The 18,053-nt window shown below is 36.1% G+C and overlaps 1 protein-coding gene across 1 annotated transcript in view; it reads right to left on the bottom strand.

Moving 5' to 3' along the window:
- Positions 1-18,053, bottom strand: part of LOC106471518 (clp protease adapter protein ClpF, chloroplastic-like) — a gene marked incomplete at its 5' end in the record, with an annotated part of 38,067 nt that overhangs the window by 3,766 nt on the left and 16,248 nt on the right. Inside the window, 2 exons of the mRNA XM_013932117.2 lie at positions 8,418-8,528; positions 13,534-13,578. Coding sequence (XP_013787571.2) covers positions 8,418-8,528; positions 13,534-13,578 — 156 coding nt within the window. The remainder of the gene's footprint in view (positions 1-8,417; positions 8,529-13,533; positions 13,579-18,053) is intronic.

Genomic DNA, 18,053 nt, shown 5'->3' with positions numbered 1-18,053 from the left:
AAGTACTCAGAGTACCTGATGAAGGAACATACTCCTTCTATACTGTTGGAAGTACTCAGAGTACCTGATGAAGGAACATACTCCTTCTATAGTATTAGATGAGAAATGGAAGGAAGGGAAATAGGTGAAAGGGAGGAGCTACCCTCTGAGCCACAGAGGTCTTTGGGAGGAAGGAACGATCTGAATAAAGGAGAAGATAGGTAGGGCAATAAGGTGTACTGAAAGTCAAAGTCAATGTCCACAGGCAAAGAGAATAAGGAAATAGGTTTGATGGGAAAAGTGAAACACAAGGAAAGTGATTCAAACAGAGGTAATTTGAGGGAATGGAATATTACATTAACATCCCAATCCGACAGGTAGGTCATCTGGGAGGGCAACACAACCGGAAGGAACACAGGAGCATGTTAAGGACAGGTGAAGTAAAAATGCTATAGTATCAGAAAAAATGAAATGTATGGGATAAAGCCACTTGATAACCCAAAAGTGAGGAGACTGAGGACCCCTGGTCAAAAAAACCAAGTGAAAAAATCTGCCACCAGAGCCACAGTAGGTGGTCCTCAGGAATCCCAGGGTTGTAGCCAAACTGCATAACACCTTCCACTTGCACCAATATACTTCCATGGAAGAAGGATGTAAGGAATCAACTAAAAAAAAATGAATCAACAGGAGAAACTGGAATTCCTTGTCAAGAATCATAGAAAAACCAGCTGTGAAGGTTGGAATGGAAGACTTGCAACCGAGGTTGAAGAAAAAGTTAGGGAGAATAGCAGATGTTGTAACAGGGGAAACCATGGCTGAGCTGGCTAATAAGGAACAATCATAAGGACCTGACAAGGAGTCGAATGTAGGTGAGACATCATCCACAGAAGTAATCAGATAGGAGAATAATCATAAGGATATTAGTAGGACCAATAATGGCTGAAGACATCACCTGCCACAGCCTGAGTATGAAGAACCCGCAACCAAAAGAGGAAACTTGTGAATTAAGGATAATAGCTAATGCATCCACGTGCAAAGCCATCTGAAAACAAGGGGATCTAAGGACCACTTTGTCAGATACATCCAGTTGGAGCAAAAAAGATGATCTGCAAGATGAATAAAAGCTCTTGGCACATGACATGCAATGAGATGAATGTTTTGCACGTGGGCCCAGTATAAGAGATACCACGTCCGAAAACATATTTCTCTCGACCAAGTGCCACCCCCATAGAATTGTTGGAAAGAACCATCACCAGAGAATGTTTGGTGAGAAGAAGGAAGTGATTCAATGCCTCAAGAACAGTGAGAGGTTCAAGAAAGTTGATATTGTAAGCACCTTAGTCCACATATCAACGACCCAAAGCTTCCTGGTAGTTTGCCCATGCACCCCGGCCCAGCACGGATGCAGCTATGAAAGGATGTAGAACTGGATACGGGAGAGGAAATGGCACATCTCGTCCAATTTCCAAAGCAGATTTTCTTGCCTGATAAGAGGAAGGGTACTGGAAAGATAAAGAAGATCCCGCACAAGGTTCTATAGATCGGGAAGAGCTCAATGAAGGGATCTCATATGGGCACGAATGAGAAGGGCCACTGATGTCATTGAAGACCACATCCCCAAAAGCAATAGAATCTTGCGAGCAGTAAGTGATGAAACTGAGAGGGCGTGGCAAACTAACCAGTTCATAGAATGATATGAGTATCAAAATAGACCCCCAAAAGTACAAGATACTGAGTAGGTCTGAGGAAGGACTTATCCAGTTTGATTAACCAGCCCACTCGAGCAGCCACTAAAGTGAGCTGCAGAGTATAGCTTACCAACTTGGGTTCGGAATGAGCCATAAGAAGGCAGTCATCCATGTAAGAGAGAAACTCAACCACAGAGCATGAAGATGTCAAGCAAATGTTCGGACTACTCAACAGAAACCATAACAGGCTGAAGCAAATCTGATTGGTAGTGCACAAGATTGATTAACCACTCTGAGATGGACAAACTGAAGATAAGGGCAGGACTGAGGAGATATAGGTATAAGTAGATAAACCTTGGTGAGATCCATTTTGGTTATCCACAAACTTGGAGAAAATGTCTACCTCCAGGTAAGAAAAGACCCAATGGTAAACTGGGGCAGATGAACGAAGCTGTTGAGGTGAGATATATCTATGACAGGCCTCCAGTCCTTGTTATTCATGGAAACAACAAAAGTCAGGAATAAAAACCTGGTCAAGGATGTAGAACAGGTTCAATGACTGCTGAGATAGCAATTCCCGAACTGCTTCCAACAAAGGCTGACTGGTCACGGGATTCCGAGAAGGAAATGGGGAAAAGAGACATGGAAGTGGAAAAAAAAGAAGGGGATCATGAATCCTTTCAACAAAACTGGGAAAAACTCGCTGATCATGGATGAAGGAACCCTAGTGATAAGAAGTCAACAAGCCGAGCTCCCATTGGACCAGAACCCACTAGGTAGTTACCAGTACTGGTTGCGATATGAGGTGTGTTGTCAAAAAATTTCCAATGTTTTGTAACATTATTTCCAGTATTATGGAATCACTAAGGCACTTCTTTATGTTACTTTATGTTACATTTTCTCAATTATTTACAATCTTATATTTTCTTCTTTAAATAATGCAATCTTTTGTTTAAAATGAAAATGTTGGATGTAACAATATTTAGGGAATTCAAGTGATGTTTAAAATAGCTCTAATCTCACATGAAAACACGTGAATGTGCACCACGTCATGATGACATCATCATGTAGCAGAACCCTCCACCGATAGGAATGCAAGACACCTCCATGTGCAATGACTCCCTGTATATTCGCATTTGTATCCTCATTCTATGATGAGACAATGAATAAATATACACCAGAAAAGTATGGAGGATAGGTGGGAACAGGTGAATATCTATCAGAAATACATTTTCAGGTAAGGAAACGAGTATTCACCTCTTCACACAGACAGACAGAATCCTATGTTGAGATGGTGGATGGACCAGTGCAAAAATTACCTAGATGAACTCCCAAGAGGAAATGTCCAAATAAAGCCCATGGGGTGTGACAAACTATAGCATGGGCTCCAAAGGGGCACACCCATGGGAGAACACGTCTCGTCTCATCAAGGGTTATACTCTTTGCCTGTGTAGGAGAATAGAAGAGGCAGAAAAGCCAAATGTGTGTCAAAAGGATAGGCGGAATAGGTACATGGCCATCCAAGAACTCACACACAAGCTGTCAGACCAAGTATTTGCAGTGAGTTTGAGGTTCTTCAGACCACACCTTGTGTACTCACCTCCTCTACCATCAGACTCATCAGTCAAAACCAGCTATAGGAGAAGGATACTTGTGATAAGTATCCATGCTCACCTCCTCTACCGTTAGTCTCTACAGGCCCTGTGCCAGCTGCGGGAGGGTACTGTATGGATACTTATATAAACCTCTACTCCACCATCAGTCATAATGGGCCCCTTGCCAGCTGTGAGAGCAGGATATGTGAATGATACATCACTGGTACATATGGTTTATTCATATCAACTCTACTATCAGTCTCTACAGGCCCTGTGCCAGCTGCGGGAGGGTACTGTATGGATACTTATATAAACCTCTACTCCACCATCAGTCATAATGGGCCCCTTGCCAGCTGTGAGAGTAGGATATGTGAATGATACATCACTGGTACATATGGTTTATTCATATCAACTCTACTATCAGTCTCTACAGGCCCTGTGCCAGCTGCAGGAGGGTACTGTATGGATACTTATAAAAAAAACCTCTACTCCACCATCAGTCATAATGGGCCCCTTGCCAGCTGTGAGAGTAGGATATGTGAATGATACATCACTGGTACATATGGTTTATTCATATCAACTCTACTATCAGTCTCTATGGGCCCCATGCCAGCTGCAGGAGGAGGGTACCATGTTATATACACAACCACTCATGCCAGCTGCAAGAGTAGGGTGTGTCGACGGATCAGTATTAGAGGTACCATTAGTCCACTTGTAGATTGTGATAGTTAGATACGTGGAGTGACCCACACTGTCACCCCAACCCCACCACACAGGGACCTTGTTATAGCTCCAGCAGTGAGGATTTTCCATAATCTATCTACCACTCCAGCAACTGGGTGCTAGTAAGTGGCAAGGGTCTCCCATGTTCCACTCAATGAGGGGGGGAGGGGGAGAATTCACACAGGTGAGATCCAGAGATTGTGCCTGGATCCTCACTGGTCTCTCTGTATGGAAAGATCTTTTACTATAAACAGTACAACAAGTGACTGGAAAACCCTATACTTAAAAGCCGGCAAGTGCTAGCCATAGAAGTGGGCAGAAACACTACTTCAGCACTACCTTTTATCAGGATAGCCCTTGGAATGAGTGTGGTCTGGATCAAACATGTAATATAGATAGATATAGTAATACCATGAGGAAAACTCAAGAGGTCTTGCAGAACAACCCAGCTCACAGTGGGCACTTGTAGAGGTAGAGTGAATGACATGAGCACTTTCTGTTATCCAGGCTCGATGCAGAATTTCAGGTAAGTATAACCTAGGAGACAATCCTAGCAACCTAGTGCCTAAAGAGTTCCTATAGTAAATAAGAAATGTGTAAGAAAGAGTATGAACACTTACCAGTTTAAAAATAAAAGTGGATTGAAGGATGACTATGAGTGGAAAGTCTAAAATTCCTAAGGAGACAAGACAGCCAGGTGCTAGCCTAGAGAAAAGCATCAAAAGTTGGTTAAAAAGAGAAGAAAAAGCTAGAGCACGTGGGTGTTGATGAATCTGATGAGAAGAGACACTAAAGAGCTTATGTTCGTACACCTCACAGAGGAATGGAATGAATGGATGATCAGGTAGAACCATTCTGAAGGGTGGAAGGAAAGAGAACCCAGGAATAGAAGGGGACCTATGGAATGAAAATGACAAAGACTGGAACCCCTATAGTAGGGAGAGCAGGACAAACAATAAACGGCCTGGAGCATAGTGAAATGATATATTAAGAAAATGTATGAGAGAAAAGTGTGACCATCAAACTATGTTACGGAATGTTAGAAAAAGAAGGACTGACCAAGGAAAAAAGAAAGTAAGCGCAGTTTAAGAGTGGTAAATGGGAGATCAATAATGATAAATATGTCAGGTACTGTGGTACTTGGGACCAAAGCTATACCGAACAGAAAAGCACAAAACTGGAAATGTGATCCAGGTGGATGAATAGGAAAAAATGCATGAGAATTAAGTGACTGGGTTGGGTATAAAAGCATCCAAAACATAGATCTTGGTCAACTACAGACTGAGTTGAAATGACCAACAAAGAGAGAAATTCACAAATCTGATATTGTATGATGATGATGATGAAACAATAGAGGGAAGTACTTGGATGCCATTCCCCTATCTTTAAGGGGAGAACAGAATAACAAAAGAGAATATTCAGAGGAGGATCCCCCATGATGGGTTAATTCTCCCATAGTTCCAAAATCACCCTCCGTCAGACATAAAAGGTATGCAGGATCAGATGGGAGGTGAAAGGAAACCAGCTGGGACCAGGCAATTGGCAACTAGGCCAGCAAGTAAGGTGTTAGATGAAAGTGGGATGAGAAGTGGAGGATGGATGGTATACAGAACATAAGACCAATAATAGGAGAAGAGTTAGGACAAGGTACAGAATTAGTGGGTTCAGGTTGAAACAATTGGAAAAATTGAAGATGTGAGGGAAGATTGACTGAAATCAGCTGACATCAACAACACCAGGGAATCGAGGACACCACAAAATTCCACTGAATGAAAAGAAGGGGTAAAATGAAGATCTTGGAGAAAGGTAGAAGGGAGATGGACTTGACATAGGAGGGAAAAAAAAGGACCAAATTGTTCTAACAACAGAAGAACCACAGCAGAAGAGAAATGGCAGAGGAGGTGGAACAGACCATGCAAGCAAAAAAGGAGAGATCTACCACAAGCTTCTAGTTATCATAGTTTTATCCAATATTGCTCATCAAAATCCCAATTTTTGGATTTCAATGTTTTTATACCCAAGTTTTTGCACATCTTTTTCTGGTGAATGAAAACTATAATGTAATATTTCCTCCATCACAGGGTTCTCACTAAGGTTCCACAGTGAAGGGTCCCGGATTGCAGACTCTCAACTTTTTTTTTTTCAAGAGTCCCAGTGAGATTTTTCAGGGTTCTATTGGTAGAATTTAATAAACTCATAAAAAAGCAATTAAAAAATTATTTACAACATAAACTATATGTTTACCTTCTGCAGGTGGAAAAGGACATGTTAATATCCAATAAAAAACATTATTTACAATTCACACAACATGTTGTTTTCTTTTGTGTGTGCAAAGTAATTTTCATGATAAGATTAAAAAATGCTTTTCTTCATTTGAAAATTTTCAAATATCATTTGCATAACACCTAAATAAACATCAGATGGTTTTTTTTTCAGAAAAACTTTATATTTATCTGTTATTTTCTTTACCCTATAAAATTAGGAAATAATTAAAAATTTTCCCTATTTTCTTTCTGGAATGACTGCAAATTATAACAGAAATCCACAATTTTTCATCCTAAGTAGCTTAAAGCTTGTAACAGTATACATCTATTTATACTTAAATTTTATTGTTTTATTGCTCTTTGAACTGTGTCTAACTATTATTTGCACCATATAAATGGCAAATCATGTGCTGAACGTACAGCTTACATTACGGTATCGATTTACATAACTCACGGTCTACATGTGAGCATACCTCATAAAAATTATTATTAACATTATTATTTATTTTATTTTAGCTAACCTAAAAAGTTTTTCAATTTTTACATTTTAGTTACTTTTACAATAAAAATATGAAAAACAAGAAATAAAGTACTTACCTGGGTCTTTTTTCTTTTGCTCTCGACTGTTGATGAAACTAACCCTACTTTTTTAATACTATTTGTACTACTGCATTAAATAATTTTTAAATAATGCAACAAAGAACACTGAATACTAACAAAAGCCATTAAAAATTCAGCTAAGCTCATCGATGTGTTTCCCGTGTGAATAGTTATAATTGCAAGGAAAATAGACAAACCTCAGTACAGAAAACAACGTGATATAATTCATTATTTAATACAGAAAATCATTGTCTTTCTATTGGTTATAAAAAATATAGTCTTAAATGTTAGAGAGAACTATTGGCAAGTTCTGAAAGAGAGGATGTCACAGATGGGTGTGGCAAGAGGGGTCTGATTTTCCATTTTATTGCTCTGTAATTAAATAAGATTGAATGCTATGTATATTATGCTTTGCCTGAATGATGAAAACATTATAATGATAATTTACATTAACTTTCGTACTTCTCACAGGGGTGATAAAAAGAAATAGAGAAGATAGAGAACATAGATAACAAATGTCACAGTTCTCACATCAGAGGAGATTGAGAATTTTTCAAAATATTTCCTTATCAAATTGAAACTTCAAAAATACTAAACTTTGATTTATTATCTACATTCTGATACCAAGTTTATTCATATACATTGATAATAAAGTAGCTTAATTAAATTTTGAATGTAACTCTGTGAAAGGTTGTGACATGCACACTTTGACCTACCCAAGGTGAAAGAGTTAATCCTGTGGTACTTTCACTTGGCTTTATTTTGTGTTAAAAGTTGATTGTGGAAAGCTGCATGCAAACTGTATTCTGTTTAGTTTGTTATGGTACAAAGTACTAGTGCTTGCCTTGCATACGGGGCATCTTGCAATGTGTAACCAGTACCCAGGGGCATCAAATCTCATGCATCCCAACAAATTCTCGTGCATTAGAGACCCGGGAATTCGAGTTAACTAGAACCCTGTGGAATAAAAACAGCACAACACAAGTTTGTAGGTTTAACATTTGAACTATTTAGCTCATAGTACAAGTTTCAATGAACAGCTTTCTGACATGAAAGATTAGCAAGCAAAGTCCAAAGATTTATCAGGTCAAAATGGCATAAAATACTTTATGCATTTTCTAGTTTTCCAATTATGTAAGGATAACTAATTCAATATCAAGTGCCCATCATCTATAAAGGCAACAGTTTCATAAAGGTTGTTCCTATTTAATTATTCTATAGTATAGAGTAGGGAGTTACAATCTGCCTTACCTCGATATTCACAAAGGAATACTTTTTTTTGCTGTGAACTCCAGAGCTAATACTTTTTATTATTTTTATTTCACCTTGTTGTCTTTGATTATTTAAGCTCAAATCTTGGTACAAAAACAAACATAACCCTCTGCTGACTAAACCATTGTGTTACTTATCAAAATGACAGATAACATTGAGTTTAATAAAAAGGTGTTAACAAAAGATAAAAAGTTATATTAATATAAAAGATGGCGAGGAGAAGTACATTCACAGATACAATAAGTCTCCGCAATACAAATGATTTATGTTAGAAAAAGCTCAACTGTGTGTCTTACCCTAGTATTTTTAACAATTTCAATATTTTCTTCAGGAATATAAGTCATTTGAGGTGTCATCCTGTCCCTGGTGTCCACAAGTACAGCATAATTAGGCATTTGTAGCCAATGCTTCAAGGAGAAAAAAACTATCATTATTATTTATATAAAAGTTGACACTGAAAGTTTCACACTTCTGTAACTACCAAACATAAGATATATAAGATATTGTTACATATCTGGTCGTTTGTTAATTTCCTGTATAAATTCTTTCCGAGGAACTTCAACGATATGAGTCCTTCATTAATTAAAACTAGTTTATTCTTTCTCGACACAACTTTACAATACACTGAATTTCCACACTCACCTTAGCTTAACTACTTTTATAAACACACGCTATAATTCACAGCGATTCACACACTTTACTTACAGTGCCTACTGCTTGCTTACTCAGTTATCTCTATCAACAATCTATCTACATATCACTGGCTTATATACTAAAAAAGAGGGCATCTAGCAAATGCTGGGACATTTGTGAGGTTGCCCAATAAGTCACGATCCTTCTAGAAATTCCAGCGCGCATGCTCCCAGCATCGCATGACTTCTGCTGTTGTAACAATATAAATGAGTAGAGTCATGCTATTTTACACCAAAACAGAGATTGTGGAAATTATAACACCATTATGACAGTGACAAAGTTAAGTTCTTTGAATACAAAGAAAACGAAGATTTTGAAATTTATAAAACTATCAAGACAAGGATTTTTAAGTTACCACAGTATCAACACATAGGCTTTTAAAGTTGTGACTCTATCAGATAGTAAGAATGCTGAAATAGTGATATTCTTAAAACAATAAGGATTATGAAGTTAATGATACCATAAAAAAAATAAGTATGCTGGTAATGAATCTACTGAATTAGTAGTTTAACACTCACCCTACATTAAGTTATACTTTCCAAAATAATTTGATTAATTAATAAGATCAGGTACCTTAGTCCAGTGTTTCCCAAACGCCAGTCCACAGACCGGTACTCGACTTAATTTCTACCGGTTTGCAGCGTGTCTTGGTTTTTGAAAGGACTGACACTTATTTATGTTTATTTCAATATTTGATGACTAAAAGTCGCCTAAATCTACCTTTTCTTTTTTGTTTTCAAAATAAATTGTATTTTTTGGTAAATATCGTCTTATACTTCTAATGTAAACAACAGATATTTTATTTGAAATGTTAGTCCCCAAAAATGTTTTACTGGTCCATGATTACCAAAAGTCTGGGAACCACTGCCCTAGTCAATACCTTAAGAGGTTCACAAATATACAAACAAACTGAGAAATATTAACTAATAAATTAATCTAAACTGAAGCCATTATAGCCGACTGAAAATCTAAACTGGAGCCATTATAGCCGACTGAAAATCTAAACTGGAGCCGTTATAGCCGACTGAAAATCTAAACTGGAGCCGTTATAGCCGACCGAAAATCTAAACTGGAGCCATTATAGCCGACCGAAAATCTAAACTGGAGCTGTTATAGCCGACCGAAAATCTAAACTGGAGCCGTTATAGCCGACCGAAAATCTAAACTGGAGCCGTTATAGCCGACTGAAAATCTAAACTGAATCCGTTATAGCCGACTGAAAATCTAAACTGGATCCGTTATAACCGACTGAAAATCTAAACTGGAGCCGTTATAGCCGACTGAAAATCTAAACTGGATCCGTTATAGCCGACTGAAAATCTAAACTGGATCCGTTATAGCCGACTGAAAATCTAAACTGGATCCGTTATAGCCGACTGAAAATCTAAACTGGATCCGTTATAGCCGACTGAAAATATAATTTGAAGCTATTACAGCCAATGGAATTTGTATTAGTGCTCAACACTTCAAAATAGCTTTTTTTCTTCCCTAATCAAATTCTGATGTTTAAAAACTCCAGTAAATCATGATCAGCAACCAATATTAACCTGCTCTAATAGAAAACATGAATAAATCCATACAGCTCAGATCTTACAGCCTAATACTTGATCACTAGCAGATAAGATCAGTCATGTCAGGCTACAAAGAATGTATGTTTGTTTGTTTGTTTTGAATTTTGTGCAAAGCTTAACGAGGGCTATCTGCACTAGCCATCCCTAATTTAGCAGTGTCATCACCACCCACCACCAACTCTTGGGCTACTTTTTTACCAATGAATAGTGGGATTGACCATCACATTATAATGCCCCCATGGCTGAAAGGGCGAGCATGTTTGGTGTGACGAGGATTCAAACCCACGACCCGCAGATTGCGAGTGAAGCGCCTTAACCACCTAGCCATGCCAGGCCTACAAAGAATGCTAAGTAAAAATTAGTGATTGTAACATGTCTAGTCATATACAAACAGAGCTCGAATTAACTGGGGCTAGCCGACATAAAACCAGTGCATTCTAGCATTTACAATAGGTGATTAACACAAAATCAAAGTGAAAAACTGTGTATGCTTTAGATTTGATTATGTTTGGCAGGTCTTGGTTCAAAAATTGTACTGCTGCTAAATAACCATACCTATTTTCTTACAAAACTACAGAAACCCCAGCTTTGAAAATTTCAATGATCACAAATTGGATATCCACCACAAAATTAAAACTTGCATCTTAATAGAATTTGTTTCATTTTCTGTAGCTGGTTCTGAAAGGATTATGACATTAAAAAAAACTAATTTTAAAAACCATATGGAATAGACTCAAGGTTTCATCAATTTCATCTCTTTCAGCAGTGACGAAATCAAAGTAAAATCAAACATTATACCTCCTGGAAAACAAGAAACATGGTTATAATATAGTAGCATAATGAAATGCCATTTTATATGTAAATTACAAAAACAAAATATTTCTTCTTCATAACGACTTTAATCCCAACTACTTTGGGGTCTGCTGGAAATTTTGTAAGCCAAGAATTTTTACACCTAGGTGGCCAACCCAGACGGCATTTATATAGGACAGACATGTTTGGTGACGAAAATTCAAAATTACAGCCTTTCGGTTAAATGTTGAGCACTCTAACCACCAGGCCAGGCCCACAAAAGTAAGATATTTGGTACTCACAAATTCATTCTAATATTCAAGTTAATAACCAAGATTTTCTGCTAGCATGTTGTACATTATTATTAAAATATCTAGGTTATAACCCAAATTTTTGGCTAGTAGGTTGTCAATTATCATCTAAATACCTTGTTAATAACCCAGACTGTCTGCTGATAGGTTGTCCATTATCATCTGAATACCTTGTTAATAACCCAGACTGTCTGCTAATAGGTTGTCAATTATCATCTAAATACCTTGTTAATGACCCAGACTGTCTGCTAATAGGTTGTCAATTATCATCTAAATACCTTGTTAATAACCCAGACTGTCTGCTAATAGGTTGTCCATTATCATCTGAATACCTTGTTAATAATCCAGACTGTCTGCTAGTAGGTTGTCCATTATCATTCAAATACTGTAAGCTTCATTTCAACTAAAACTGGATCAAGGAAACACAATTCACGTTCTACTTAAAACATATATATTATTAAAATATGGATTACTTTCTAAGATTTTATGCTATATTAATTGGTATAACACAAACAAAAAGTAGTTTAATAAAATTTTGAATGTAAGTCACTAAAACCTTGTGTCATGCACAGTAAAGGATACCCATGTCAATAGGGTTAACAGTTATATTATTCTGTTCTTCTTCCACACATATTTTTTGTGCGGAAATAATAACAAAGAAAACTGTTAATTAGCACTGAGTTCAGTTTATAAGCATATATCATTTCCATATTTCATAAACAACAGTTTCATATCTGGTCACTAGATGGCAGCAACATTTTTTCTAATGCATTGACTGTTTGTGACTTTTCATAGCACAAACATGGTATCTGTCAAAACAATTTCAGTGAAAATAAATAAATATATAAATAAAGAATAATCTAAACTAATATTCAAGGTATCAAGGAGATCTGTATACATTTTATTGATGTCTAAGTTTAAAAACACAAGTTTCTTAATTATCAAAACAATACATTATATAGTGGTCTACTTTTCTTCGAAATTTCAGTGGGGCTGAGTCTGGAAGCTTTGTGCATATGCATGGTATCACACTTGATGGCCTGGAATCTATATGATGTCATCCCTTTTAATTGACAAGACTCTAGCATGTGGTGGAGTTGATTGTACGCACATGCAGTGAGTTGGGGTGAAGTTGGAAGATGAGGGTTCTGTAAATATCCTTTAACTTCAGTACAGTGCACCAGGGTACATCTACCATCCTGAAGGAACCATTCCAGCTTCATTGCCCCCCCCCCTATGTAATCCGAGAAACTGACAAAACTGATATGATATTAACAATATATATTACCATTGAATTATAAAAATAAAACAAATGTTCAATTATCAACCTACTTAAATGTAATTGTTTAAAAAAAAAAAGGGAAACAAGTAATAAACACAATTTTTGCAAAAATTAAGTAATAGGTAGGGATGAATACACAAAAACATACAAAAATCCCTATACAAGTAGCTAGTAAGTACTGAATCAATCTTACAAGCTTATGGTTATCAACCACTATAAGACTGTATAGCATTATTCAGTTTAAATGCTTTTATTCAAATCTGAATCCATGCATTTGACAGAAGTTCAACATTTAGTTGTAGAAAAAATGTTATTCTTGGAAAGATCTGGCTACTTATATTGTGATTTTTTGTATGGTTTTATGTATTCATCTCTACCTTGTTTCTGTACTTTTTGGCATTGGCATCCCTACAACATAATTAATTTTAAAAAAAAATTTCATTACTTATTTTGTTTTAGAATTCTGCAGAAACCTATAAAAAATTATCTACACAAAGCCATTTCTGTTTAATGGCGACTGATAGTATAGGGGGTAAGGCAGCTGGTCAACAGTGCTCACTTCCCATTATTGGGCTACTCATATCTGATCCAATAGTGGGATATTGACAATCATTCTTATATCATACCCATGATCCAAAGTTATGGAATACATTTTGCAGCAATGGGCTACAAGTTATGAATCCTTGGACATGCTAATCACTAGATCGTGCACAGTTCACCTGTATTATTACAAAAAAGTTAAAACAGAACAATTTATACTTACAGGATTTTTCTTCCCATGCATCTCTTGTAACCATTTTTCTGGAGCCTAATTTTGGTAAAAAAAAGCATATATTGAAAACAAATATTAAAATAACTATCTCTCATAATAACTAATTATATACGATCAGTTTACCTGCATAACGTTCACTTTGATAGAAAATCAAAATTCATCAAACATTAGGAAAAATACATTAGATAGAGTTCAAGTACTTCAATGTAAGAAAAGCTGTGACCTTTGAACTTGTAGCCATGTGTTGTTATTTCATTAGTTCTTTTGTCTTACACATTACATAACTGAAGACATGTAAGAGTGATCCTTGTCTATTTTCAAGGTATTAAATTTTATATTTTTAGAATTAAAATGAATTTCAACTAGGTACTTAACTCTGAAATATTGTGGGCCTTCCCTTATTGAGTTTGTTCTCATGCTGTTAACAAATATATATGACTCAAAATTCTAAACATTATTTACAAATTTCAGTGCATACATCACTTACCCATAACCCTCTACTCTGCCATCTTCCATGTGCTTTATTATATAAGTGTCAAGAGACCTTACAAAAGCTCTGCCTTACTGGCTTAATTCAGACGTTTTGAAAGTTGTAGTTGTAATGAAAACCACATATAGCTTGGATGTGGGGAAGAGAGTGGGAAAGTACTTCAACAGTATCTATTTTAAATTCATTTTAACTCTAAAAAATGTAAAATTCAAATTGGATAACCTTTCCTTTCAAATACTATAGGCAAGAATACTCACACTGAAAAAAAAGGTGGTAACCAGTGAGTGCAAAAAATGATATCAAAACAGTTATAAATCTACAAGTTACAGTACAAGAAGAAAATAATATAAACTACAATAAGGGTGTACTTGTGCACACTAATATCAGGATACAGGACCAGAAAGATTTGAAGACTGGATTTGATTGAAATTCATTGTAGGAGACCAGCCTTACATAAAGACTGTGTTTAAAGACACTGAGAAATAAGGCAATTGTTTCAGAAGGGTACACACTACTAGCAGGATACAGAACCAGAAAGATTTGACGACTGGATTTGATTGAAACTGACTGGACCAAAAAAGCCTTATATAAGGAATGGGTTTAAAGACACTGATGAATAAGGCATTTATTTCAGAAGGGTACACACTGCTCTTGGCACCCTACAGATTGTATGAAAATTAAGGTACGTTTTGTGCTACTTGTGGAACCAATGACAGGAACACTGGTTAGTTAAACCAAAAAAACAAAAATTAGAAAATAAAATGTCCCCATTGTAAAACAAGACCAAAAATGTTAAATAGCATAAAAAAAAATCTAAAAACACAATCAATCTGGAGAGTATTACATCTTCAATGACATTGTCCAATGTCAAAGACAAACAAACCAAAAGATAAAACATTAAAAATGATTCCATTGCTGGTGGTCATAGCAAAGACACAAAATGAAAATTTGGGCAGTTCTGATTTCAGTGTCACAATAGACACAAATTGCAATCAGTTTCTTGTAAAAGAAACTGATGTGTAAGGAAACTGTGGCCAATGTTGAGCCTTATCAGGAAAATTTTCTCCCTCTGGTTCCTGCGTAAAAGAGACAGACAGACAAATACAAAAGACTTTATCTGAAAAAAGGTTGTTTTGAGGTTGCACACAAAAAAATAACTGCCAAGTGGCATGAAGCCTTGCTTTGGTGACAGGTCTGAAGTCCATATAAAAAGCTTTGACTACGATCTACTTACATTGCATATAGGTATGTGACTTTCGTCAAAGTGCTTTATAAAAATGAAACTAGTTGATGAAATAGTTTTAAATTTGACTTGAACAGTCCTAAGATTATGTATTTTTAGAAAAATAAAATATTTAATTTAGATTTTTTTACTATTTATAATAAAACATTCATTATTTAATGTAGTTATTTGCACTCAGACTCTGAATGTTTCACCTGCAGGGTGATTTTCATTTTGAGTATAAAAATACTATTTGTTATCTCTCAGTTTTTACATTTCATTTGCATAATTTCTAGAACCTCTTAAAATATCAAAAGTTTTTTAAGGTAAACGTTTATATTTTGTTTTCCATTTTCTCTGTTATATCATTAACTCCAGATATCATCATCAACGTACATATTACTAATTGTACATATCATCATCAATGTAAATAAAATGTTTAAAGTTAAGAAATGAAAGTAAGTACATACCTTTTAAATTTTTGAAGAATAGTTTAAATATTTCTTTTTGTCATATTCATAATTTCAAGTCTTTATCTTTTCACTTGTGGTTTATTTTTAATTTTCCTTTCCAATTGTTTGTCTTTTATTCATTATCTCGCACACGCAAATGACACCATCTTGATTAGACATTTTGGTAAGCCAAACTACTACAAGTTAAATGTATCAAAATCATAAACATTTCAAATATGCATTTTAAAACACAAATAAATACACAATTAATTAAGATAAAAATGTAAAACCTAAATGCAATGTAACTGTTTAGCAAACTAATACATATAAGGTGAGAAACACTTGCCAAACATTACATACCCCTCAAGAGAACAATGGACTAAGATTATTTTCTATTTCATATTACAGATCCATACATAGGTAGAGATTTCTTCAGGATATAACTGAATAGTGCAAAATCTACTCTTTCTATTGGTTATAAACATGCCATTCAACTTCAAAGTGTCACACCTTTGACTTTGCAAGTGAGCATGGCTGACCTTAAACTTAGAAATATTAGAATGTTGTTTCACACTAGGAGAAATTCTTGGAAGTTTTCCTCCCAGCTAATGAGAGACAGCTGGAACTGTACTTTGACCATCTCTACTGACAGTCTATATTAGCTACTCATAGTTTCTTATGTAAGACCACTTAAACTTGAGAATTTTAACCACAGTGGATCATGTGATAACAAAAACTGCAGTTTTAATTGCTGTTTCAGATTTTTCTTTTAAAAATAAAGGAATAAAACTTAGATAATATAAAACCCTAAAATACATTTACAGAAAAGTGGTTTAATTCAATTTTGAATTTAACTCATTAAAATCTCATGACATGTGCAGGAATCCAGAAAAACTGAGTAGATGTAGATTATAAAGAGAAATGGGCCAACTGTTTCTGAATATCCAAGACAAGTGGGTGAGAACTGGCATGATTCCAAAGCCATCAATAAACTAAGCAAGTAACTAAAGACAGTACACTGAATATATTGCTTAGCTTCTACATGATCCAGAGCAAGTGAAATAGCATACAACTCAGGAGATCCATCAAGCAACCACAGAGCCATGGCAGATCCCACAGAGCCCTCCACTTTTGAACCATCCATAAAAATGTGAATAGAGGAATGATCTGAAAAGTGTTCATTAAAGAGAAGACAGTATTTCCAGTTAGGATTATCCAACTTCTTACAACTAATTAAAGAAACATCACAAGAGGGGGATGGTAACAAGTCATGGTGTGATCAGCCAATCATTGAATTCTGCAATGTAATTCAATGTCAAACACATCTCAGTCAACTGGGCCTGGAAGCAAAGGCTAAAGGTAAGAATAGCAGACCTTCTATGTGAAAGTTAACATCTTCCTAAACTGAAAATGTATTTCCAATAATACTTACCTCCACTGACACTATAGCTATTTCTCGATCTCCAGGGTTTCTACCCTTTGCTCATCTAAGCATTTAAAATACTTGTTATAGTCTTTTATACTCCACTTGAATGCCCTTGGTAAATTCTAATTTACAAATTCTTCCACCAACTTCATTGTGTCCTCTATCTAGGTACTGTATATAAACACCTCGTTCAGATAATGTAATCACTTTTTGATATATAAGCCAGCTTTTAGTAGAGAGGTAGGGTGGGAAAGTGTCAGCAGAGGTAAGTATTATTGGAAATACATTTTCAGTTTAGGAAAATGATAACTTCCAAAACATACTTACCTCCGCTGACACTATAGCTAGAATCCCACATTGAGTCGGTGGAGGAGCCGGTGCAGGCATGAACCATACAGAAAGCATCTGTATGGAATAGAAGTGTACCAAGATAAAGATGGTACAAGAATGGGGGAATCACACTACATCCAGAACAGGTATGCTTTTCACCAGGAACTCAGTTCCTATATCAAAGGTGGAATAGAATATGAGTAACTGTCAGTATAGGCCAGCCCCAACCAGATAATTGAGGTTCTACAACTCGAGGGTTGGAATTAAGGGGTTGTGGTACTTATATCCCATGTTGGTTGCTAGGGCTATTGGACTGCAATGTTATATATATTTTTGATTGGATCCCAACCTGTAGCCTTAGAGTGATGCATTTCACACCTCCGGAATCACAACAAGAAGGTATGCAACACTGAAGTGGACAAACTTTCTCTTCCACCTGAAGAAGTCCAAAAGGCAACATCCCAGGCTTGGAATGGTGGGATTGTGTATGCCATACTCAGTTAAAGGAACAGAAGTCATCTGGTTTGGAATTATGAACATTCATTCTCAATCCCACCCAAGTGAGCAAGGAGTATTCCAGTTGCCCCTGGA

This window comes from Limulus polyphemus, unplaced genomic scaffold, assembly GCF_000517525.1.
Source record: "Limulus polyphemus unplaced genomic scaffold, Limulus_polyphemus-2.1.2 Scaffold4673, whole genome shotgun sequence".
Lineage (NCBI taxonomy): Eukaryota > Metazoa > Arthropoda > Merostomata > Xiphosura > Limulidae > Limulus > Limulus polyphemus.
This window is presented reverse-complemented; position numbering and strand designations above follow the sequence as displayed.